Source organism: Hippopotamus amphibius, chromosome 2 (genome assembly GCF_030028045.1).
Source record: "Hippopotamus amphibius kiboko isolate mHipAmp2 chromosome 2, mHipAmp2.hap2, whole genome shotgun sequence".
NCBI classification, from domain to species: Eukaryota; Metazoa; Chordata; class Mammalia; order Artiodactyla; family Hippopotamidae; genus Hippopotamus; species Hippopotamus amphibius.
In genome coordinates, this window is record NC_080187.1 from 197,459,074 (window position 1) to 197,485,812 (window position 26,739).

Consider the following 26,739-nt stretch of genomic DNA (forward strand, 5'->3'; position numbering starts at 1 on the left):
TGTTCTGAGGCATGTGGGATCTTCCTGGAGCAGGGATCAAACCTGTGTCCCCTGCATTGGCAGGCAGATTCTCAACCACTGCGCCACCTAGGAAGCCCTACATGTATTTTTTAATATGCATAGAAGAAAAACAGTTTCAAAAGCTCACACTATTAAAGGTGCTGATTAAATCAATGTATACTGAAAAACAGTAATTTTCATTTTGTTCATTTCTGTATTGTTTGTTTTTTTTTTTTAATAAGGTGAACATATACTACTTTGTAACTTTTTCTTCACTTTTCTTTTTTAAATTACCCATTCTGGTCTCAACATAGATAGCTTGGATTAAGTTATTTATTTTTCAAAAAAAATCAATAATAAGAAATAAGTTAATTTAAAGCATTTTGTACACATGTGATTACATTTAAGCTCTCATTGAAAATATAAAATTAAATATCAGTTTTTAGCAATTTCCAAAAAACCCTTTAACTATATGAACAGCTTCATAATAAATTAACTCCTCCCTGACCACCATTATAACGCAAATTTGCTTAGTGGGTTAAGTAAACAGAGCTGTGTCACGCTTGCCAAAAACATTCTACCTTCTCAAAAACCTCCATTGGATCTGAGCCACCCCAATTCTCAATTTATTCCTCCGTTCTGCCTGGGATTAGAAAGGGCTGGGATCAAAACAGTGCTAAAGTATAGTAAAGCAGGCTAATTGTAGGCTGAGGGGCATTCTGCCTTAAGTTAACATGGTTAACTTCATTTATAAACATTACTGTAAACAACATTCCCAGCTAGAGTTATACAGTCTAGACTGCCAATGCATAGGCCTCATTCCCATAAAAAAACCTTCAACTAGGAAATAAAATATTCCTTAAGGTATTCATATTTGCTTAGGAGGAAATTACTAATCTGTCCTGGTGAAAAGGAATAAAATAGCAAATAAAAGTATAGTAAACATTAAAATTGACAGTGCTAGTTTTAAAACTAATTTAAAATCATCATCTATGAATTTATTTACATTTAAAATATATTCGATAACTTTTTACTAATTATAGTTAATGTATAATTTCAATGAAACTTTAAGCAATTACAGTTCAACTCCATTTAGTATTAACTTTTCTTCTCTTCTGAGTCTTGTACCAGTTTCAACTTTTCTTTTAATTTCTTCTGATCCCTGGAATACTGTTCAAATATTGGTTGATAAATATATATTCCTCCAGCAATTCCAAGGATGCCAGCAAAAAGCAGTTGTGGAAAAGTCAATCTTCCAAACATTTTTTCAACAAACACCACGCAGTGCAAGGGTGGTGTCCAGGAAATCTCTTCAGATCTGTATACAAATAAAATAGGAAGCAAAGCAATAACTTAGCACAATATCCTTTATAAAGACTTCATGACTCAACTTTGCTCCTCCATGAAGAGTATTTTTGTCATAATATGTAAATATGTTTATTGATGTAACTAAAATAGGAATATAGATACATAGGGAATATGAGAAACGAAGGCGATGGTGTAAGATAAAGCTAAATCCTATTATAGAATGTTTTCAGCGGTTTTAATGGATAATTTTTTAAATGGCAAAAGTGTGAGAGAGGGGAGAAGCATACCCTTTATGCCTTTAAAGGCATACCAAAACTATTAAAAGAAACAGACCCCCCAAAAAAGTTGAAAGTGATTGCCAATCCCATCTGGAAGTAGGAGAAAGAGATCTGTTACTTTTCGTTATTAGCCCTTCTTTACTATTTCATGTTTTTTGTCAATATGTGTGATTAAAAACAACAATTTTTAAAAGCAAACTAAAAGATTTTCTAGTTTCTTTTGATGCTGAAGTAGGTATATAATGACATCACCTCTAAGTCATTTGCCATCCATTTTTGACAAAAAACGGGGATTTTGGCTGGTTTTACTTTTAACAATTGAGTAGTTAAGGCTCTAGAACTTCTCAGAAAATTATACTCCTTGCTATAGTCTATCGTCTGTGAGAAATCCTATAGTCTGAAGGAGACACTAAGTTAGATGTTTATGAACAAGGAAAGCAGAGCAAAGAAGTTTACACGTTTTCTTTATTACAACAGTATTTCACAGCCTCGTAAACCAGCCCCTGAGGTCACAGAAATCAAGCGGCAGAATAAACAGTAGCTTGCTCTTAATATATTGCTAAAATTGTAATTTAAACTGATCTGCGGGGGGCGTTCTCTCTTGGACTCTACGGTTAACTAGATAAATGACAACTTCACCAAGCTTGCTTTGGTTCAATGACCGATAAATGTAAGAAAAGGAGACATCTGCAAGTCAGCTCCTTGGAAAACAATTACACCACACGTACATGGGAAGGTTCCCCTTCCGCCACTAGCTCCCTAAGTGACCCTGACCAAGTCCTTTAACGTTTGGGGGCATTTTCCACAGGCTACATTACCCCTACCCCGCCTACGTCGTGCAACAAATACTTATCGGGAGATCACCCAAAGAATGCAACGCTGCACCAACACTTAACGTTTGTAATTATCATTACTAGTACCATTACCACTCAGACACCTCTGACCGTTCTTCTCTGGCTCGGCGCCGCCTCCCGCCTGCCCCCGCAGAGGTGAGACCCGGCTTCTTTCAGCAGTTTCCGGACCGCCAGCCGCAGAGACCACGAAGCCAAAAGAGGGCACCAATCCCTAGAGAAAGAAATGGAGAAGGGAAAGCGCGGACGAGCCCGCGGCGCAGCGTGGAAGCGTTGACCGAACCTGCAGTCCCGAGCCGCGGGGACCACCCTCCGGGCTGGGCGTGACGAAGTTGCTCTTTCCCGGCTACCTCCACGCCTGCCAGCGACGGCCGCTCGCAAAGGCCAAACTTAGTTGGCGGAAGAGCAACGCGCGCAGCTGCAGCCATCCAGGGCTGGGGGCGGTGGCTGCTGGCGGTCCCCCGCAGACCTCGAAGCCGATGAAGGATGGAGCGAGACCCCGGCGGCGGCGGCAGCGGCCTCTTTTTCCGCGGTCTCCAGAACCGCTCCCACGAGAAGACGAAGCTGCGAACGAGAAAGTCCGCCTTGTACCTCAGCCCGCAGAAGAGCACCAGGCGCCGCGGAGGTGAGTGAGGGGGTGTGGGCGCCAAGCGGAGCGGCGGTGGCAGGAAATCGCCGATCCTCAGCGAGGGCTCCATCTGCTGGGGGGGCAGGGAGCGGGGGGAGCGGAGGCAAGAAAGTGCGTTGCCCTCGACACCGGATTCTCGACCCCTGTCGCTTGCATGGCACTGTATGCTGCATTGTTTTGTGTCGTCCTCCCCGCAGCCGTGTGAAGTGAGTAGGCGTGATGTGGCCATCCGCATTTCACAGAGGGCGTGGCCACCCTGGCCCAGTGTTCCCAAGTTTCGTAGGTGCGATGGGGCTGATTCCTGGAGTGGGACCAGGCCTGACCGCCCCCGCATTGCTTTCTCCTCACTGCCCCCTCCACCTTCTCTTTAGTCCTGATGTGATGTTGACAGGACAAAAATCACTCCAGCAAGCGGGATTTTGATCTGCCGGGGGGGGGGGGGGGGGGGGAGGTTATTTAGTATAAAGATGGGCTCCTCATTTATTCAGTAGGCATTTATTGCGCGCCTTTTATGTGCCAAGCGCTGTTGTTCAAGGGCCAGTTCTGAGTGCAGTTTCTTCTACCGGAGTCCACGGAGTAAAGAGGAGGAAAGGAAAGAGCAAGGTTTTCTGACAGCAGATACAGTCCAGTCGGGAGGTTGGTTTGTTTCTGAAAGATGCAAGTTCAGAAGGGGCATGTATGTGGTGCTGAATGTACCAGTTGTCTGAGAAACATTTAAAATGTGTTCCTGGAGAATAAGGAAGGAGAGTGGCAGGAACTGGGAATGACAGCAAAGACTCACAGTGGATCAGAGGCAGGTTGCAAACTCAAGTCCTCAGGAGGCCGGACAGGCAAAACTAAATAAAAATGAGATGTCAGATCACCCTATATTTTAGTACCATGCAGTTGTTCCCAGTTGAGCTCTGTGTTGCCAGGTCTTAAAGAGTTTTGATATGCTGCAATACAGATATTAATATAAAATCTGATTTTTAAATGTTGGCAACTAAATTCACATTAAAAAAAATATTCAGTCTACAGACTGTCCATTTGTGATTAAGAGCAGGGCTTTGCAGTCAACATACAGATCCGGTTTTGAATCCTGTTTAGTTATTTACAACTTTTTTGACTTGGGAGAGGGCAGTTTAACTTCTGAGCCTCAGTTTCCTCATACACAAAATAGGGCTAATGATACTTTCCCCATAACATTGAGGACTAAATGAGATAGTGCATGTAAAGGAATTAACTCAGTGCCTAGCATACAGAAAGCATAAATGTATAGAGGACCATTTTGTATGCCAGTATATGCACATATACAAAGCCCTGCTTCCCAAGTTAGTAATTTGTTAGTTTCTTTCATTAGCTATACATATAGGATAAACTAATTAGCCTAAGGCCTTAGTTAACCCAATCTAATTTTCAAAATGTATCTTAATATTCTCTTTATATAATATATAAAATTGCAAGAAAGATTGGTTAAATGAAAGGAGTGGTAATCACCCATTGCTGAGGCTCTGACCCTTGCCCAACTTTCTGCCTAGAGTAGTGTGGAGGGGCCAGAGTTCACCACTGTGTTTTAACAAAGCCTGAGGAAGGAGCCAACCAGAGCGGCAGATTTTAGTTCTCCAAGTGAAATTTGCCTGACTTTTGTGCTACAATTACCTGTTTGTTCATTTTGTTTTTTTCAGATCTTCTTGGTGAAAACATTTATCTGGTCTTATTTACCATAGCATTACGAATATGTAACTGCTTTTTAGTCCAGACAAGTTTTGTTCCAGATGAATATTGGCAGTCTCTTGAAGTTGCACATCACATGGTTTTCAAATATCCTTTGTAGTTTCTTTTCTAGACTAGAAATGTGTATTCATCTTAGGAATTGTGTCAGCTGTATGACATATTTTTAATCAATTTTCCATATTTTCTGCAAATAATTTTAACTTATAAAAATGTGCCATTATTTTACGCTAGTATTTCTTCTGTATCTTTCTTTGATGTTAATATACTTGACTCAGACTTTAGCATATATTCCCACAGGGCTCAGTAATGTGGAGGACATAGATGAAGTAAAAAATACATTCCTACTTTGAAGAAGTTACAGTTTAGTTGGCCAACTGCATTTATACTTTGGATATGCAGTATAAAATACTGTGCTTTTAAGCTTCTTTATCAAAAAATAAGCATTTTATATATAGAAATGAAAAGAGGTTTTGTTTCAATGCTACTTAACATTAGTCCTTAATATTACTAATTATGGTTATTTGACTTGGGAATGGACAGAAAAATTGAGGGGTTACACTTACCCCTTAATCTTTGCAAGCATTTACAAGATTCTGCATCTTTTGGGGAAAGATAGTGTTCAGTTGCTGGTAAGTTTAAATAAAAGTAATCAAAATAGTCATTAATAGATTTATTCCATCCCTTTTTTAAGGTTAATGTGTATTAACTAAATGATATTACTGGTATCATGAAGTTTGTTTTTAAAAGACTACTGTTGCTAAACTCTGATCATATCTGGGAATTCTAGGGTTCAAAGACATACTGTGATATGTAACTGTTCAGTATGTGCTAAAAACATAAGACTGGGCATGAAAGTGTTCTGCTGTGAGCGATCCTGTTAAGATATACAGATTTTCAGAATGACTACATTATATATTATTTGTACTTTGGAAGTAAATTTCCTTCATAAAAGGATCACTTAAGAGCAGTGTTGTATCTTGTTTTTTTAACTTGTGAGCAGAAGATCATGTTATATGAGCCTATGAAGACTAAATACATACAAACCCATTCAGGATTCAGTGTTGAAATTAAAAATTAGGAAAATTAATTTGACAAAAATATAATATGTACAATCATTGTGCTATGTAGTAATTAGCCATCAGTAGTGAGCAGGGTTGTAATCCCTAGATCATGAATTTCCAGGGTCAGTTGCCAGGAGAGGATACAAAAGAAGAATTAACAGTGCAAAAGTTTTTCTAAGCTCGTTCTCAATATCCTTTAAGCTATCATCAAGTTGAACTCAGAAGTGTGGGCCTTCCCCATTTTCTGTTAGGGAAATGGCCCAGAATTCCAAAGGCAGTTCAAATCCTGAAGAGTTTTTTGAAGCCTGGGAAGACATTGAGGTTCTGGAGTTTTTTGTTTTGTTTTAGGCTGTATTGTACCCTCCCTGTGCAATATTTGATTACCCATTATTGAGAAACAAGGACCATATTGGTGAAATTGATGTTTCATTTGGGAATATCACAGGGAAGGAAAATTCAGAGCAGTAGCAGGGTTTCTCCCATTGACATATGTAGAAGTTAGGAACTGTGAATTCTCTTTTCTTTTCTCAGAGCTACCCACTAGCTTCCAGATCATGCAGGATATTCATAAAGACTAAAAGCATAGGCAAGTATATATAATATCCCAGAAAGTAGGTTATATTATGAATGAAGGAGTCTTCAAGATGGAAAAACTTCCTATTCCTCTAAGATCTTTCCACTGCCCTCAACCTGTAGCTGACACACCTGGCCATTTTATGATTTAAAGGAAACTTCCTTTTGTCCCCATCCTACCCCAACCCAATACCCCCCTACCTCCCAAAAAACCTCTATCCTACCTGGAAGATGAGCAGATAGAGAACCATTATGATGCTATCAGTCAGTCAGTCATACTCTCATCTTGATTATTTTTAAATATATACAGTTTTGAAACTAGAAGGGGTCAGAGAAGTGAAGAAAACAGACCAAAGTCACAGCATGTTAAAAGCTAAAACTAGATCCTAGGTCTACTTATTCACAGCCTAGTGCTTTTTCCAGATAGCTTCTCTCTAAACTGCATAAGGTGTGTGAACAAAACAAAGGATGGCTTAAAGCTCTGGTGTCCAATATGGTAGCCACTAGCCACATGTGGCTACTGAAGACTTGAAATGTGGCTAGTCCAAATTGAGAAGTGCTATTAGTGTAAAATACATACCAGATGTCAAAGAACCAGTACAAAATAAGAATGTGAAATATTTCCGTAATTTTTTATATTGATTAAATGTTGAAATATTTTAGCTATGAGTTAAACAAAAGCACTAAGATTAATTTTACCTGTTTGAGGTTTTTTTTTTTTTTACTTGTTGACTACTATAAAATTTAAAATCAGTATGTGGCTCACACTGTATTTCTACTGGACAGCGCTGGCTTAGAATATGAGAAGAAAGAGGGATAAGAAGGGAGACCTGTGGGAGTACCACAGTGGGGGCTTTGAACAGTCAGAAGATGGCACAAGGACATTTGGCTCCTGGAGTTTAAGCGAGGAGTCAGGATCTTAAAGAACAGGAGTATAGAATGATAAGCGGCCAACACAGGCCTTATCTTCAGGGTTTACCCCTGGAGTGTTCCTTCTCCTCTACCCCACTGCACTATAGTTTTTATTTTCCAGAAGCCACGTGTAACTGTTTAATTCTTGTCAGGCCCTTGTTACAACCTGGAATATTACGATATCCTAAAAGTCTGGAGAGGCTGCTAATAACTGGGAATTTACAACTGCACTTATTTTTGTGTTGCGCTAAAATCTACCTTCTCTTAAATTCTAGATTTCTACATGGCAACCCTTCAAAAAGTTTTATTTATCCAGGGTAAACATCTCTAGTTCTAAACCTCATTATCAGATAATGTCTTCCAAACATCTTGTAATTTATTAATATTCATCTTAAAATGTGGGTCTTGAAACTAAACACAATATTGAAAGCTAGGGTAACTAGCTAAGAATATAGTGGTACCATGAACTTCATAAGTACTATGCTATCCTCAATGCATAAGAATTCTTCTGGTCTTTTAGTGGCTACCTCAACACTCAGCTCATATTAAGTGTGTAGCAAAATTAACTTTTCACATGAAATACTTTCATACCTGGGAGGTAAGGAAGAAGCTTATAGATTCTTATGCAGGACAAACAGAAGGTGAGTAGAGAGGTGCATTTTACTGTATTTTACAGGGCACAGTTTAAGTGGAATTATGAAGTACAATGTACCTTTAACGCTAAGATTTAAACATTTATTTACAGATTATTGATAATGGACATAAAGCTGAAATGTTATAAGTCACTGACAACTGAAAGTAAAGCAGCTCTAATTATAATATAAAATTAGTGAAGTCTGACCCAACAAAAATACAGATTTACATATAAATTTTTAGAAACACATCTTATGAACAAACTAAAATTAACTTGTGATCTAGCAGCGTTACTTTGTTAATGATAACTGTGACACATTTTAAAACTCAAAGATGCTAATGTATAACATTAGAATCAATAACTAATTGTTATAATTTACTCTTTAATTTCTTTTTACTCTTAAATTTATTCTTTAATGTCATTAAATACCATGTTTCTATAATTATAGATTACTTAAAGCTTTAAAAAAAGTAATTCACATCATTTTATTATCTACATTGCAGGATAGGGAAGCAATGTAACTTAGTAGCTAAGAGCTCTGCAGTCAGGCGGACTTGGGTTTGAATCCTGACCTCCACAATGACTAGCTCTGCAGCCTTGGGGAAATTACTTCTCTGTGCCTCAGTTTTCTCATTTTTAAAACAGTACCTGTCTCATAGGATTGTTAGAAGGACTGAATGAGCTGATATACATAAAGTACTTAGTATGATACTTAGCACACAGTACTGTAAATGCTTTTAAAAATTATCGACTTTTGCCAATGAAAATAACTACATGTGCTTCTAAAATAGAACCTTCACACAATGAAATGGTCTGCTGGCTATTTAAAATTAGTAGTGTTGTGATATATATATGTATATTACAGAGAGAATGAGAATGATAAAACGACCTTTTGGTGTTTTCATGAAAATTAATGTAATTTTTAAGATACAAATTAAGGAATTTTTGCAGAAGAACAGAATAAATCGTCTTTTTTTTTTTTAAACTAAGAATGGCTTTCAATTGGTATTTGGATCAGCTTGTTGATTTCTTATGATTTTAAAGTGTGAACCAACAGATGTTCTTAATATCTTTTTTTTTTTTAAACTAATGAAGATTTGGATTCCTAGACTTGCCCAAGCACTTCTGTCCGCTATAGCAGACTTGAGGCTTTACTCATTAATGAAGCAACTGGAAAATCAGCAAGTGGCAAGATGGGTGGTGAGTCCTCAACACTTTAGAAACTTTTTGTCAGTTACTTCATTCCGATGAGCATGAAGCACATGGACAGGAGATAATTTGTACAACTTTATAGAGGTCCTTCCATAATTAAGAATGCTCCTTCTGCGTGAGCCCTAGGCAGTAGAAGCCACTGATGCCCTCCAACCCTGTTAAGAGGCTGAATCCTAGGACACAGTCTTGGGAAGCACCTTGACTCAGAACTATGAGTCCTTGCCTCACTTTCCCTATTATTCAGTAGGAATACTTCTAAACCATTGCCCACCTCACAGATCACCTCAGCTGTTTACAACCCTTGTTCACTATTCCTCTAGCTACCTGAGACTCAAACCTGAGAAATATCTTTTCACTGATGCACTCTTTCTCTTCTGGCTGGAATGGTGGAAACTGCTGGACTCTGTAAGGGAGAGAATGGTATAGAAGATTGTGTTTTGTCATTTGGCTTATTTCACAGTGGGAGATAGATTCTCAAACTCCCATTCAAATCTTGGATGGATTTTCCCATTTAAACCATGTCCCAAAGAGTTGAGTTAAGCTTATATGAACCAACTTAGAAATCTTACTACTTTTTTTATATTTCTAGTACCAAATATGTTCCAAATTCTAAGTGACCAATTTACCAATACATTTCTGAAATATAGTTTATCATTAATTTATCAATATTAACAATTTATTAATCATTAATAGAACATACTTCTGCAGGTAGTGTGTTGATTTGCATTAAAAAGACAGATTGCTTCAGCGTCTGAGTCCTTGCTAACTGATTCAAGGATTAAGTCAACCTCTTTAATTTGTTCTTATATACACTGCCAAAGGCTGAACCTAAAATGGCAAAGGCATAATGCCTTTGAAATCCTTCCTCCAAAGTAGCAGCACTAAGATCTTCTAGTTCAGGAAGAGCCTTTAACTTGACAAAAATTGGGAACATATTTTATTGTATTTGAAGAGATAGGAAGCTGGTACGATGTGTTTTAATACGCTTGCACCAACTAATAAGTTTCTTTTAAGGCATTTGTTTTGAAGACTTAATGATGCTTCTGTTTGTATGTTCTACCAAAAAATGGTTTATTAATTTAGTCAATTTCCAAATTAAAATTTAATGATGTTTCCATACTGGAGCCACTATGGAGAACAGTATGGAGGTTCCTTGCAAAACTAAAAATAGACTTGCCATATGACCCAGCAATCCCACTGCTGGGCATATACCCAGAGAACACCATAATTCAGAAAGACACATGCACTCCAATGTTCATTGCACCACTATTTACAATAGCCAGGACATGGAAGCAACCTAAATGTCCATCAACAGATGAATGGATAAAAAAAATGTGGTACATATATACAATGGAATATTACTCAGCTGTAAAAAGCAAGGAAACTGGGACATTTCTAGAGACATGGATGGACCTAGAGACTGTCATACAGAGTGAAGTGAGTCAGAAAGAGAAAAACAAATACCGTATATTAACACATATATGCGGACTATAGAAAAATGGTACAAATCAACCGGTTTGGAAGGCGGAAATAGAGACACAGATGTAGAGAACAAACATATGGACACCCAGTGGGGAAAGCGGGGAGGGTTGGGGGGGAATGAATTGGGAGACTGGGATACCAAATTGTACGCTCTAAATATATGCAGTTTATCGTATGTTAACTGTATCTCAATAAAAGTTCAAAAAAAAAAAAAAAGAAATTTAATGATGTTTCCTGATAGTCATGTTTTTTGCTCTCTTGTCTTAAATTTTCTAGCAAGAAACAGGACAACATTCCAAACCAAGGTCTTTAAAAATCAGTCAAGACTTGTCAGTAATATAAGACAATCTGAGGAATACTGATTGTGAGACTCTAGTTATGAATTTCAGTCTTCTCTAAACTCTACCATCAAAGAATCTGTTTTATGTCTTTTATTAGTGTGAAGTGAGACTTAAATCAAATGCAATGCCACAAAAATGTACATGAAAGTATAAACTTAACTTTAAAAAAACAGATCTGATATCACAGACATGTTTGATATAACTTCCAAAAAACAATGTGTGGGCATGCCCACTTTTAACATTATTTAGACTTGCTTGCTATTTTCCTCCAAAGATAACACTAAGCTTTTCCATTTCCCACTCCCCATACATTTGCTTATAATTGTTCTTAGTTTTTTTGCCAGTTATGCTCTTGGTTCACATGGTATTGCTGTACCAGAACTCTTACAAACACCATGGAAACAGTTCTCACCATAATTGCTCTTTTCTACTACCCTTTGGAAGGTTCAAAGTCTACGAACAGGTAGGTTACAGTACTGTTATAATTATGTACAAAACTCTAAAGCATGCTTTTGAAAAATCTTAAATTATCAATATATTGCAATGTCCAGTGGACTCCCTAATGTTCATGAAGTCCATTAGAACCCAAAATCACAGTTGATATATTATAGCAGGAAGGAGATATACTCAAACTAGATAATTAAAGAGAGTTTAATAAAAGGTGTAAACAATGTTTAGAAAAGCTAATAAGGGGATACCATAGTACCCCAGGGCTAGTCACAACAGGACGTTTCTGTTACCCTTTGGCCCCAAGGAGCAAGGAGAGGAAACATTGAAATCCACAGAGCTGTAACTCTGGGTTTATATAAATTGATATAAAATACCAAGCAAGGGGAACATGAGAATAGGCACAGAGCTGTAAAATGGCTTCACTGTATTCTGGGCAGGCTGTCCAGAGGAGCTAATGTGTGGTATGACGTGTGGAAGAAGAGAAGAATAAGGGATGAGGCTGGAATGGAACTTTGCCTTTCTCCAGAATATGGACTTTATTCAATAGCTAGCGAGGTACCCCTGGTGGCTTTTGAGAAGCATGACATAATTAAATATGATTTAGAAACAATTCTCTTGTAGTAGCAGTATTTAGGATATACTGAAAGGGAGAAAGCGAGAAAATTTGTGCATCTAGTTAAGAAGGTAGTATCCATTCTTACTTATATATAAGGTTGTTGGGAGGATCAAATCAAATAAGATCACTTCTGCATTGACTGCATTCTTGACTGCAAGAATAGGCACTCGCTTAAGTTACCTATAGATGAGGTATCTAGACACTGATTTCTATCAAATGAGAATAATAAAACAGCTCTCAGGAATTAAGTGAGAATCTATGGACAGTATATGGTGTGTAGCACAGACAGCCTATTACAAAGTAAGTGTTCAGTAAGTATTGATGATGACATTGTTAAGGAATATTCTGGGAAATTAAAAAAAAAACAATGACTAGGAAAAGATTTTAGACAAGTGAGAGGACTTGATGTAAAATGATGGCAATGGGAGGGAAACAAAGTGGATGTGTGGGATGAAAAGTTTCTATTTAAGGTCATTCCAGATTTTAAGACTGAGAAACTGAGTGATACTATTAACTTAAATGCCTGACACTAAATAAACAAGTTTGAGAGAGTCATGGGGCTTATTTCATACACTTTGATTTTGAATGACAGTTAAGAGATTTATGTAGAAATATTCAGAAAGGAGTAAGAAATCCAAGTCTGAAAATTTGGAGTGAGGTTAGGTAGGACTAGATATATTTGGGCATCCTCTAGGTAGTTACAGTATGGCAGAATTTGCAATTAGGCTGTCTGCAAATCAGACCAAGCCACAGATGTTTTATTTCACCTGCACAGTGTTTGTTTTTTGTCTTTTAAGTAAACTACTTGGCAAAATTTTTAAATTGGGAAATCTTACCTAAAATCTGGACTTCTAGTTTCTCCTGAAAAAAATGTAAGGCCTGGCAACATTTGGGGCCAGGATTCCTTCATGACAGTATCAGAGTCCCCATGCAGCCAATATCACACATTTTTATTACTTATCGGGTCTCTGTAAGCATTTGAACTTGAAGTTCCTGCTCTTACATCTTCACCAACATTGGAAATTTCCTTATAGTTACTTATTGGTTAATAGGTATATAATGGTACCATTGTTTTATTTTGCCACTGTCTATAGTCCTCATGATTAAATTATCAGGTGCTCTCCTTCAACCCTTTATCGCAATAAGTCCTAATAGTAAAAAAAAAAAACCCCACATTTCTATCCATGATCGTATAGGTTTTAATCTTAAGCTTTTTAATCAGGTGTATATATATATCTTTCAGTTGGACAAAATTACCAGCTTACATTCAAAACAAAACCACATGTGCCCAGAAGCCCACCATTGTCAAATAATCCCTATGTTTCTTTAAAGAAGCTTGATTTTTTTTTGTTTGTTTTTTGTTTGTTTTTCCTTATAAAATGGTTTTGTGTGACTGTCTTTTATCTCTTTAGGAGAGACTTGATCATTTTTCCACGAGGAACGCAATTGGCAGAGTTACATGGTTAAAAGTTGGCATTCCTTTCAGTAAACAAGATCAACATTAAGGCACAGAATAACTTCTTACTTGAAAATACTAGAATATTAAAGCTGGAAAGGACCTTACATATTACCTCTTTTTATGGATGAGAAAAGTTAAGAGCCAAAAAGTTTAAGTAACTTCCCCAAGTTCACATAGCTATTTATACCAAAAGGAAAATGCTCTTTTTTTTTTTTTAATGTTATACTGCAGCGTAAATAGATAACTTCTGAACTGATTTCCCAGTTGTCTTGACAACACCTTTTCCTTGCTTATAGTGTCAAGTACTCATCCCTGGTGGCACTTGCCTTTATAATTCGTCCCACAGCTGTTATTCCATGGATACCTTTGCTGTTCAGACATTTCTGGCAAGAACAGAGAAAGCTTGATCTTACTCTACATCAGTTTTTACCTGTAGGGTAAGTATGGCTGCAATCCATCTATTAATTTTAATAACCTATAAGTTATAGATTATGAACAAGATTTTACATCTTTTAGTTAGTTATATCTTCTAATGTCAATGAGAATTGTCAGACTAAGGAAATAGAATATTTCCAATTTTATATTTTATTTGTGATTCTAAGTATTTTAATTTGCTTAAATGAGGATCTTGGCAATTTTTCTAAATTAGAACTTTCCTATGCTTTATTTCTTAAATATTTTTCAAATACATTTTAGAGATACTTGATTCCTTCACATTTATAATATATAATACATATTCACATATTACATGATTTTCCCAATTCTTGGATATAAGCAATCTAGATGTTTTTACTTTGTGATACAGAAAACAGAGGGCTTGGTACAATTAAACATGAATTAGCCAGTGTCACTGGGTTGAATGCTATGATGGAAATGGGATTGAAACTCAGGTCTTCTAACTACATTTTGAGCTCCTAGGATCATAATTATCCCAGCTATCTAGTGGAATATCCAAAATAATTATTTATTGAAGGGATGAATGCATTTTGACTCTTAAAACAGTGATCTTTTTTTTTTTTTAAGTGATCTTTTTAATATATTAGTATTCACTCTGTACAGGTAATTTTTGGTAGCTATTAAAAAAGGACAAAATCATCTGGTGGCTAAGTTTCCACTGTTGTCATTTCTCAGATTTATTAATATCGTTTGGAACATAATGCATTCATTCAACAAATATTTATTTAATCCTAGTATGTGTTAGGTGCTGTTCCAGATGCTGAAGATACAGCAGTTTAACAAAACAAAGTCCATTCCTTCATGAAGTGGTGGGAGACAGCTAGAAACATGACTAACATATGTTTCTCAAGTGACAGTAAGTGCTATAGGGAAAAATCATGAGAGCCTTCAGATGAAACTACAGCTCCAGTCAATATCCTGACAAGTTATGAGACCTTGAGTCAGAGATACCCAGCTAAGCTGCGCCTGGATTCTTGATCCACAGAAACTGTGAGATAATGAATGTTCGTAGTTTTAGGCTGTCACATTTGGGGGTAATCTGTCATGCAGCAACAGATAATACAGAGTTTATTACTTTCAAAAAGCTTGCTTAAATACGGCTTCAAAAGATCTTTGAAAACATGTAAATCCATATTCAGCTGGTGAAACTTTTAAAGTATTTTTAAAGTGGCTTTTTATGCAAGGCACTTGCAAAGCCATATGCCACTATGGGATTTTCAGTGAGTTCAGAATATTAATCACCCATCTACTTTGTTTTTCAGATTTGTCACTTTGAGTTTGTCTCTGATAATTGATCGTATTTTTTTTGGTCAAGTAAGTAAAAATATACGGTTTTTTTTTTTTAAGCTATTTTAATGTAATCATTTGTTACACTGAAAATTCAACCTTACTTTTTATAATCCATGAATATTTGGGAACATAGGCAAATCATTTTTTAGTGATATGGATATATTAGAAAAAAAACCCCCACTAGCATATACCTTTGGGTCACTCTGCTGTGTCTTTTATATGACAGAATTATGTATTCCTAAGTGAAGTTCAAGAGTCCATTTTAAGGCATTTTTGTCAGGTTTGAACATTTTTGTCAGGTTTGTAACAATAAAGGTTAATTTTTAAATGATTTTAATTGATCTCAACTATTCAGAATCCAAATTAACCAAAATATTCTTTTGGTATCTGGTCTGGTATTTTAATCTTATGATTATTGGTAATGCCCTTTGGCTGTTTTTAAGCTCCCTGTTTTTAAGTCAGTTATGGGTTCTCGAATCAGATGCCACTCTCTGAAGCCTAGTACCCTCATTATTAGCTTTAAAACCTTGGACAAGTTGTATATCTTTCTTGCCAGTTTTCTTATCTGGAAATAATTGTGGTACCTGTCTCTTACGGTGGAGGATTAAATGAAATAATAGATGTAAAATGCTTACAGCATTGTGCAGCACAAGTGAGCACTTAATGTTAGCTGCTGCTATTGTTATTATTACCTACTTTATGCTATAATTCAAACTGCAGTGTTTTCAGAGCTTTATCTTAACAGGTAATGTCTGATGCCATAAGGTACAATAGTAAAAATTTTAATATGGGTACCAAACTCATATACTCATAAAAATTATTTTTAAGGATTCTCTTTATGTCTAATTGTATGTAAAACTTACACTGTCAGACTAGGCATAAACATTTATTCATACTTTCTTGAATCTCAAAAACCTAATGCTTTACAAATTAACAAAGAACACATTAATACTTAGAACATAAAAAATTAATAAAGAATGATTTGTTATTACAAATGATAATGAAAACACAACCATACAAAATCTATGGGATGCAAGAGAAGCAGTTCTTAGACGGAAGTTCATAGTGATACATGCCTTCCTCAGAAAAACAAGAAAAATCTCAAATAAACCTAACCGTACCACTTAAAAGTTCTTCTTTCTAAAAGAAGAACAAAACCTAAAATCAGCAGAAGGAAGGAAATAATAAAGATCAGAGAGAAAATAAATAAAATAGAGATGGACAAGTTTCTAGAAGCATTCAGCCCACGAAAACTGAATCAGGAAGAAAGAGACCTACTGTATAGCCTGGGGAACTCTACTCAATGCTCTGTGGTGACCTAAATGGGAAGGAAATCCAAAAAAGAGGGGATATATGTATATGTATAGCTGATTCACTGCGGTACAGCTGAAACTAACACAACATTGTAAAGCAACTATACTCCAATAAAATTTTTTTTAAAAGAAGAAATACATAATTTGAACACACCAATCACTAGAGGTGAAATATAATCTGTAATTTAAAAATTCCTTACAAACAAAAGTCTAGGATCAGACAGCTTCACAGGCAAATTCTACCAAACATACAAAGAGCTTATTCTGATCCGTCTCAAACTCTTCCAAAAAACTGAAGAGGAGGAGGGAACACTCCCAAAAATATTCTATGAAGCCATCATCACCCTGATACCAAAACCAAAGACACCGCCGAAAAAGAAAATTACAGGCCAGTATTTTTGATTAATATAGATGCAAAAATTCTCAACAAAACATTAGCAAACCAAATCCAACAACACATAAAAAAGATCATACACCACGACCAAGTGGGATTCATCCCAAGCTTACAAGGATGGTTCAACATACACAAATCAATGTGATACACCACATAAACAAAAGACAGAAACCACATAATCATCTCGATAGGTGCAGAAAAAGCATTTGACGAAATTCAACATCCATTCACGATAAAAAAAAAAAAAATTCTTACCAAAATGGGTTTAGAGGGAACATATCTCAACATAATAAAAGCTATTTATGACAAACCCACAGACAGTATAATACTCAATGGTGAAAACCTGAAAGCCTTCCCACTAAAATCTGGAACAAGATAAGGATGCCCACTCTCACCTCTTCTATTCAACACAGTATTGGAAGTCCTAGCCACAGCAATCAGACAAGAAAAAGAAATAAATGAACTCAGCAGTAGCTGGATACAAGATTAACATACAGAAATCGGTGGCATTTCTTTATGCTAACAGTGAAGTATCAGAAAGGGAATGAAAAAAAACCAATACCTTCCAAAATCACACCCCCCAAAATAAAACACTTAGGAATAAGCCTAACCAAGGAGGTGAAAGACTTATACACTGAGAACTATGACATTAATAAAGAAAACTGAAGATGATTCAAGACCGTCTCCTCAGCAAGTGGGGCTGGAAAGTTAGCTGTGTGTAAATCAATGAATTTAGAACACACCCTCACACTATGCACAGAAGTAAACTCAAAATGGCTTAAAGACTTAAATATAAGACATGACACCGTAAAGCTCCTAGAAGAGAACATAGGCAAAACATTCTCTGACATAAATCATACCAATGTTTTCTTAGGTCAGCCTCCCAAGGCAATAGAAATAAAAGGAAAAATAAACAAATGGGACCTAATCAAACTTGAAAGCTTTTGCACAGCAAAGGAACCATAAACAAAATGAAAAGACAACCTACGGAACGGGAGAAAATATTTGCCAACAATGGAACCAACAAGGGCTTAATTTCCAAAATATACATAAACAGCTCATACAACTCAACAACAACAAAACATACAACCCAACTGAAAAATGGGCAGAAGACCTAAATAGACATTTCTCTAAAGAAGCCATGGCCAAAAGGCACACGAAAAGATGCTCAACATCGCTAATTATTAGAGAAATGCAAATCAAAACTTCAATGAGGTACCACCTTACACCAGTCAGAATGGCCATCATCAAACAGTCCACAAACAAATGCTGGAGAGGGTGTAGACAAAAGGGAACCCTTCTACACTGTTGGTGGGAATGTAAGTTGGTGCAGCCACTATGGAAAACAGTATGGAGGTTCCTCAGAAAACTAAAAATAGAATTACCATATGATCCAGCAGTCTCACTCCTGGGCATATATCCAGACAAAACCCTAATCCAAAAAGACACAGGCACCCCTATGTTCACAGTAGCACTATTCACAATAGCCAAGACATGGAAACAACCTAAATGTCTATTGACAGATAAATGGACAAAGAAGATGTGTGTGTATATGTGTATGTATATATACACATATACACACAATGAAATAATGCCATTTGCAGCAACATGGATGCAACTAGAGATTATCACACTAAGTGAAGTAAGTCAGGAAGAGAATGACAAATACCATATGATATCACTTATCCGGGGAATCTAAAATATGACACACATGAACCTATCTACGAAACAGAAACAGACTCATAGACCTAGAGAACAGACATGTGGTTGCCAAGGGGGAAAGGGTTTGGGGAGGGAAGGACTGGGAGTTTGGGACTAGCAGATGCAGACTCTTATATAAGATAATGGATGAACAACAGAGTTTACTGTAGAGCACAGGGAATTATATTCATTATCCTATGATAAACCATGACGGAAAATATTAAAAATTCCATATTCAAAATTATTAATGTGAACTATTGTCTGGTGTTTAGACTTCATTCTTATTTAATTTCATGATTCTGCCAAATTTCCTAATGCCAAAGATTCATACTTGGCACTAATACATTTCTGTTTCTTTTTCCTTCAACGATGCTAGTGGACTCTGGTTCAATATAATTTTTTGAAATTTAACGTGCTGCAGAATTTGGGATCATTTTATGGTTCTCATCCATGGCACTGGTACTTCAGTCAAGGATTTCCAGCTGTCCTGGGTTCTCACTTACCCTTCTTTATTCATGGCTGCTTTCTAGCCCCAAAGAGGTACAGGATATTTTTGGTGACTGTGCTGTGGACGCTGCTAGTTTATAGGTAAGATTTTATTTGTTCAAATAGTTCACTTTTTAAACATTACCAAGAAATTAACTAAATTCTTTAAAAGTAAACTTTATCTTTGGAGGTGCATTAATTCTTATGATTTGTTAGTGGGGATTATTTAGCAGACAGAAAAGGTAGTAATTATGCTGATGCTCAGACAGACTGAATAATTCTGATACATACAGTTTGCTTCATAAGGCTTACATTCAGTTTTTAGAAGGTTGAACAAATTGTATTTGCATTTAAAAAACAGAAACTGCCAAAATTTTAAGTATTGAAGGACCAGAGAAATACTTTTAAATGAAAATGTATGCAACTTTATTCAAAATTTGAGTAATATAACTTACTTGGATTGGTAATAGAAATCCCTTTAGAATGCGATCGTACTTTAGAATTTTGCGTTGACATCAAATGTTAGGATTACTTTCAACACATCATCATCACCTTATAACTAAAAAAGAATGAGACGGATTCCTGAAGCATGAAATTCGGTCTCAGTAATTACAAAAACAGATCATGTTAATTATATTCATTTTAAATACATTAATTCTCAAACCATCAGTTAATATGAAAAAATAATATTGTCTTTGATTATCTTTTTTTATTACAGCATGTTGAGCCACAAAGAATTCAGGTTTATCTATCCAGTTTTACCATTTTGTATGGTGTTCTGTGGTAAGTATTTCTGTATAATAAAGAAAAAAATCAATTATAAAGAAACAGTTAAAAGACAACCAGTGCTTATTAAACTCTAAAATATTATTTATTTTCTACTAGGCTAAGTAAGAATTACTCCTTAATTACAAGGGTGAGTCAAAAATTATCTGCACTCCGGTTATATTAAAACTTATGTTGGCCACACTGTCTTAGTGTAGATAATTTCTGACTCACCCTCGTACAAATTGATTATATTACTGTAGCATTCCCTTTTTGCAGCCTAAATATCCTTTTTCATGCCGAAATGTTCTTTTCCCTGTGTCCTGTAAAGTGAGATAAAAACATAAGCATCCAGTATCCACAGCACCTTTTGGTGGTGTTTTTGGCTGTTAGAAACCCTTTGCTAAAAAGTAATACAATATGTCTATTTTAGGAAAGCTAATTCAAGTTTATGGTTAAACTACAAAGTTCTACATTCCACAAATGAAAAATGTATGTTGAAACTAGTTTTTAATGCTTTACACACATCTATCCCTTCAAGACTCTAATGCATATGCAACTTTTAAAGTGATTCACACCTCTGACTTAATTTTTGATCTTTTCTCCATTTTTCCACTGGGTCTTTGCAGTAGGATTTTTACGTGTGACTTCTAAAAAGTCTTATGTTAGCTCTGGAAAATATGAATTTTTACATTGGTTGGTTTGGAAAATTTATGAATTGAAACTTTATTAACTTAAAGTTTAATTCAGAATAAATGACTATTGGCTTCCTTCAAATATTAATCACTAAAAAAATCACTGGACTAAGGAAGGAAGAAATGAGTAATCAACTGGGCCTGGAGGCTCATAAAAACTAGGGAGTTAATGGTATCAACCTTTTTACTTAAAAAACAAACACAAAAAAAACCCTCAAAACAACCCACTGAGTTAAGCAGCCTTCTTTCACCAAGTATACATATTGTCTCCTACAGATCTCAGATGTATGTACTCTCTTCAGTTTAGACACAAACATACACAGCTATATATGTGAAACGTCTAAAGTACTGAAACCAAAGTTAGTGTCATAGAGTATCTTTTATAGTCTTAATTCATATACAAATGCAGGCACAAATAAAAATATAAGCATCTAAGAGCTACCTGGCAAGTCTTAATAGTGGGACCATTTAGCAGAGCAAATGTGTTCACAACTCACTATTCAGATTTAAATTTTTTTTTTCTTTTTTACAATCACTTGAGTTAGGGTTATAATTTAGTTTGCTTTTCACCCAGGTGAGCATTGCCAGACTACTGGAGGACAAATATTACTGTGCACATGTTTTGTTTGGTTTGGTTAATTTAGGAACTTGGTTTCATTCCATTTTTATAATCTGGTTTTTCCAGCATTCTACTTCTCTGTTCTGTGTCTTTACAAAGTGTTTTAAAGACTGAGTTGTCTGAATCCTCATTCCCATTCCAAAAGAGTGAATCTAAGTGGCAGGATCTTGGGTTGGGTTTCTGCTTAATCTATTTTTACTACAGTGGCTAGTGCAGACTTGCTTGTCTCTGATTAGGCCACTTTGGTTTTCCATATGCTAATCTTTTTAGCAAAACTGCACATGTATTGTTTCAAAAGTCAGAACAGAAGTTTTAAAGAATAGTTGTTCCCCTGCCCGCCCGCCCATTACCGTACTCAGTGGCAATCACTTACACTCTTTCAGGTTGGTATTTTGTTGTCTCCCTCTCTAAATAAAATGCTAATAATGCTCTTAAAGGTTACTGTTTTGGGCATTATCTACTGACTTCTCACTATGGAAGATGAAAATATAGATTTCCTTAGCAAAGTGGTTTTTCTGTTTTGTTTTGCCACATACAAGAATTACTTTTACAAATTAAAAAAGAAAGATTGTTCAGCATCACCAAATTGTCCAACACTATAGTGAAAGAAAAAAGTAATAATAAAACATAAATGCTCTTCTTCCAGAAAGAGATCCATTCCACCACTCATAAAGTGACCACTGAAAATCCCCCAGGAGCCTAGTGGTGTATTTTTCTAAGAGGATAGTCTGTTATACTTCCTCCAGAATTACTGAGGCTTACATGTACACAATCCATTGGTAGTGCTTGGGAGATAAAAGGGATAGGTAAATGGAATAAATACAAGTCCTATTTATTTAGCAACTATTTACCAGGACACGTACTGGACATACATTTTTTTCCTAATACTTGAAAAAGGCACTGTTATCCCTTTTGCAGACGGGGGAACTAATGCCAGAGCTAGAATTCAAATCTGGGTTTGCTGGACTCCCTAGCCATAATCTTTCTGCTATACCTCAATTCCTTTTTCTAAACAAAGATCAAGACATGAATGATAACGGATAATGACAGTGAATGCTCAGAGAAATTAAAAAAGATGACCTATTGCTTATTTGTTTGTCCATGACCGCATTAAAGCTTGTACGACACTTCCATGAAAGATTACAAATACATTTGCAGTTAATATTTGCTTAGCTATAAGAAAATCAAAGATCACCAGTGTTACGATTCAATGTGTCTATCTTTATATAGGATATTCGCTAAACAACCTGAAAACGTGGAAGAAATCAGCTCTAGGTTTCCTGTTTTTATCAAATATGCTCCTTGCCCTCTACACTGGTTTAGTTCATCAACGAGGTACTCTTGATGTCATGACTAATATTCAAGAACTCTCTTATAACAATACAAATGTATCTTCAGCTTCAGTACTTATGATGATGCCTTGTCACTCCACTCCTTATTATAGGTAATAAAAGTTGTTCACTATACGCTATTATGAAAACTACTTTAAAATTCCTTTCAGATTCCTGGATTTAAATTAATTGATCAAATGATTATAAGAAATTTGAAACTCCTCTTTATGTCAATGAAAATCATACACCGCTTTTAAGTAAACTTTAATATTCTTTTTTCAGAACAAACAACTTACGTTTAAATAATGTGATCAAATAACCCTATACAGTATTTTATACTACCTTTTAAAATACTGTATAGGGTTATTTGATGGTACTCTTAGTAAAGAAATTCACTTATTGATCTTAGAACAAATCTTTGTGATACATCTTATATTTACGTAATTTTGAAATAATCTCAAAACACTGGATTCAAGTTCAGATTTACTGTTGGACTGTTGCCCTGGTCTTAAACCGGTGTTTTATATCTCTTTGGATATCAGTTGACTTGCCTATAAAAATCTGGGAATTCAATTAGATGATATCCTAATGCCTGGATTAAATGTGTCTGAGAAATAACACTGAAACTGCCTTAATTATGCAGGACATTTAAAAAGACATCATTGATCCTATGCTTGTATTTCAGGAAGCTGTATTACTTCACCAATTGCCCAATAAGGGTAAAAGGACAAAGCAAACAGCTTACCTTTAGAAAATTCTTTACCTATCTGGCTTTAAACAATCTGAAGTTAATTTTCCATGTGCACATTCACTCAACTTAATATCAAAGTTGGTATCATTTTAAGGTAATTTAACACTTTTGGAGTACTCTACTTAACTGAATCATTAATGCAAATCATTAACACGCAACTTGGAAAACTGGGATTGTCTAGGAAAAACTACAGGTTAGTGGGATGTAAGACCCTAATCGTCCCTTTAACTTGAGGATCTCATACTATATAAAAAAGACTACAGCTAAGAGAGGGAGGTTCACTTTCCGTCCATGCTCTCAGTAGAGGTAATACTGAAGAGAACAGGAATTCTAGAGGTACCAAAATGCTCTCCCATACGTGATTGTAGTGGTTGATATCTTAGGCTTTGTACAGTTCACCTAGTTCTTGTCTTATGTTTTTTCAACATGCACAAGAGAGTGTGTGCGCACATGTGCACACGTGCGCACACACACACTCACACAGTCTGATGCCTACTTTGGAATACAAGGCTGGCAGCTTTTTCTCAGTTTCTGCTTTCCCCTTGAAGCAAGACCATCTTTCAAAACTGTAAAAGTCATGAAGTATTAAGGTCTTGTGTAAATGTACTTTGTATGCATTTCATAGATAAAAATAAACTTGTCACTTATTTATATTAATTTTTCTGAGGCAAAGTTGTAAACGTGGCTCTTTGCATGGCCCAAGAAACTGGCTTAAGTTGTTGTGATTCACCAGTCCATCTTTTTCGCATACACTCTCGTCTTCCTATGCCACAGTAAAACCATTACTTATTTTGATTTTGATCAGTGAGCCCATGTTGCTCTCTATTACTAAATCTTACTTATATAAATATTTAAGAATAACAACAACAACAAAAAGGAAAAACTTGTCATTTAAGGATTCAGAACAGAAAGAGGAAAAGAATGAAGAATTCTTTCTGGTTCATGACCAGTTTTCTACCTTGCCAGATACTACTGTCTTATTAACAAGTACCATACCTGGTCCCAAAGGTCCCATCCACCCCTGAGAACAGCATACTAATAGTTAGAGAGTACTGAGTTCCACAAGCTGCTGACCTGCTTCCCACCCTGAAATGGAGTTTCACTCTTTAGTTTGGACTTGAGGTTATGCTACTGCAGAGGCACACAATGTGAGAATCATGTTCTCCATTTTTGAGAAAACTGCATTAAAGGTGTACCTCCTCAACTTAACTGGAACCTAGTTTAGATTCAGATTTCATCTTTTGTTATATGAGCATGATATATGTTAAGAGTAATTTAAAAACTTCCACACATTTTTCTTTAAACTTCTTGTAACTATAATGGTAACTTTCTTTTTATAGCCATGTCCACTACCCACTTCCAATGAGATTTCTCCAGTGTCCCCCAGACCTGACTGGAAAAAGTGATTATCTTGTTGAAGCAGATATATTTTATCAAAATCCCTTAAAGTGGTTGTATAGAGAGTTTCAAAATGATTCAACACTGCCTACTCACTTGGTCATCTTCAGCGTCTTGGAGGAGGTAAGGGAATGTGAAAAAGCTGTAACTCAGTATTGTTATTTCACCTCAGGTTTAGCAAACACTCAGGTAAACAGACAACATCACTTTTTTTACAGTCCCTTTCAACCCACAGTTTATAACTGGTCTTTTCCTAGTCAAAATCAGCCCTAGTTCTCGAACTACCAAGGAATATATGTTACTTACATTTACCATGAGTTAATTATTTTATTAAGAAATTGCACTGTTTCATTAAGAAAAAAGTTGCAAAAGAACAAATAGGTCATTCTTAAATTCTTCAAACAGTACTCAGTAAAATGAAGCCTTTATTTACTTAAACATTTATTTACTTCTAGGAAATAAGTCCTTTCCTAATTTCAAACAACTATGAGAGAACTGCTGTTTTCTTCCACACTCATTTTCCAGAGCGTCAAACTGGAAGTCACATATACATCTATGAACGGAAGTTAAAACGGAAATTCAACCAGAGATGAAATTCTGAACCGTGTTTAGATCTTTCTCAGAGAAATAGACATTGCTGAGCAGAAATATTCAGATGCTGCTTAAATATGCTAGTAAATACTAGGTAAAATTCATGGAACTAGCAAAAAACCACTATGAACTGCTTTACCAAATATCACTACTGAGGAAATGTATGAGAAAAAACACAAAATATAAAATCATATATTAATGCAATGCCAGATTTTAAATAAAGACCTTTAGTTTCCCTCATGGTGTAGTTTTATTGTTTCTTCCACAATATTCAGATGTGCAAGAAATTTCACAAGAGAACAAGTCAGCAAGCTCATAAGAAGGCAGCAAATTCTTCACAAGTCAACGGGCTCTTGAACCCACAAAAAGACAAGAAGCAAGTGTAAGATTATAAAATGTTAAAGATGAAATTCCATCACAATGTACTTTTTTCAAGCTCTATTGGAAATTTAACACAAATATCAGTGTTAATTACACTTTGTCATGTATATTTTGAGCTTGCTTTAAGCTCATACACTGAAAGGAAGTTTCATTTCATGCACAAAATCTGTTGCATTCCTGACTTCCTTAATAAAACTATAGCTGAATATTTCCAGTGCCAAAAAAATTCAACAAAGCTAAACGACAGGAAAATGCAAGTTAGTAAGCTTTTGCTTGATGCTTCTGAGCAATAATACAAAATCATCAAACTGATACTTAGAAACAACAAAAAGACACTGTTATCTCGATAATTTCATCTTAGTTTCAACACCAAACAGTATAGAAAGCATCCAAGTTTCTGTTACAGTTTTCTAATTTAACTTAATCATGATGGTCAATATTTAGGATCAAAAGGTAATTGCCCCAATTCTATTTCAAGGTTTGCCATGTGTCTTCCATTAGTGCGACCATATTTATGCCATTTACCTTCCCTTTTATAAGGCTGTGGCTGAGGGTGCTTCTGCTCTTGTTTTCGATGCCTGGAGCTTTCAATATTTACCATACGTTGCTTTTTATCTGGTCGACTGAAAGCAGTAAACACATTTTTCATCCATGTTAGAGTTAAATTTATTTAAACAAGAAACAATTTTAATGTTTTTCTCCATTAATCTATTATCTGAACTCTGAAAAAGGATGTTAAATTAATCTGAAGTATAATCCTACTATAACCATATGAAAAAGATTCAGTGAGTTTATACTTTTATCCTATAGAAAGAAAAAGTAAACATAACTGTGCTGGCAAAGAGGGGAAACACTCAACAGATAAATAGAAATGTGACAATAAAATAATGAGATGTTTCCATTATTTTTCCTCCTTTCCTATAAAAATTAATCCCCTCTCCCCCCAGGGGCCTCATCCCTCAGCAGGAATATGTATACATCTCTTACAGAGTCTCTTCCTCAGTCTTACACAGCTAAGGCTTATAAACAATGTCTACACGTACAGTTCTC

At 35.8% G+C, this 26,739-nt stretch overlaps 3 protein-coding genes across 12 annotated transcripts in view; 1 reads left to right on the forward strand and 2 right to left on the reverse strand.

Moving 5' to 3' along the window:
• Window positions 1-323: 323 nt before the first annotated feature.
• PIGBOS1 (PIGB opposite strand 1) lies at window positions 324-2,930 on the reverse strand. 5 transcript variants are annotated; one of them, XM_057722380.1, is made up of 2 exons: window positions 2,721-2,930; window positions 324-1,318 (listed from the first exon to the last, which is right to left on the reverse strand). In XM_057722380.1, exon 2 carries the CDS (start codon window positions 1,261-1,263, stop codon window positions 1,099-1,101), a length of 165 nt encoding a protein of 54 aa, XP_057578363.1. In that variant the 5' UTR covers window positions 1,264-1,318; window positions 2,721-2,930; the 3' UTR covers window positions 324-1,098. The 5 variants fall into 5 exon arrangements, with proteins under 5 accessions (XP_057578363.1, XP_057578361.1, XP_057578359.1 ...); XM_057722378.1 differs by having other exon boundaries at window positions 2,531-2,930; XM_057722376.1 differs by having other exon boundaries at window positions 2,513-2,930.
• Window positions 2,819-25,548, forward strand: PIGB (phosphatidylinositol glycan anchor biosynthesis class B). Of its 3 annotated transcripts, none has more exons than XM_057722371.1 (12): window positions 2,819-3,062; window positions 4,730-4,863; window positions 5,288-5,407; window positions 9,054-9,158; window positions 11,326-11,456; window positions 13,815-13,955; window positions 15,237-15,288; window positions 19,049-19,260; window positions 19,877-19,941; window positions 22,468-22,681; window positions 24,660-24,840; window positions 25,243-25,548. In XM_057722371.1, exons 1-12 carry the CDS (start codon window positions 2,924-2,926, stop codon window positions 25,285-25,287), a joined length of 1,539 nt encoding a protein of 512 aa, XP_057578354.1. In that variant the 5' UTR covers window positions 2,819-2,923; the 3' UTR covers window positions 25,288-25,548. The 3 variants fall into 3 exon arrangements, with proteins under 3 accessions (XP_057578354.1, XP_057578353.1, XP_057578355.1); XM_057722370.1 differs by having other exon boundaries at window positions 2,820-3,062; window positions 25,173-25,548; XM_057722372.1 differs by lacking the exons at window positions 4,730-4,863; window positions 5,288-5,407 and having other exon boundaries at window positions 2,937-3,062; window positions 25,173-25,548.
• CCPG1 (cell cycle progression 1) overlaps window positions 25,544-26,739 on the reverse strand; it is a 41,457-nt gene continuing 40,261 nt past the window's right edge. For 3 of the 4 annotated variants that reach the window (XM_057722366.1, XM_057722369.1, XM_057722367.1), the window contains one exon: window positions 25,544-26,312. In XM_057722366.1, the coding sequence (XP_057578349.1) occupies window positions 26,123-26,312 (190 nt within the window). In that variant the 3' untranslated portion in view covers window positions 25,544-26,122. The remainder of the gene's footprint in view (window positions 26,313-26,739) is intronic. The other variant, XM_057722368.1, reaches the window with a different exon arrangement.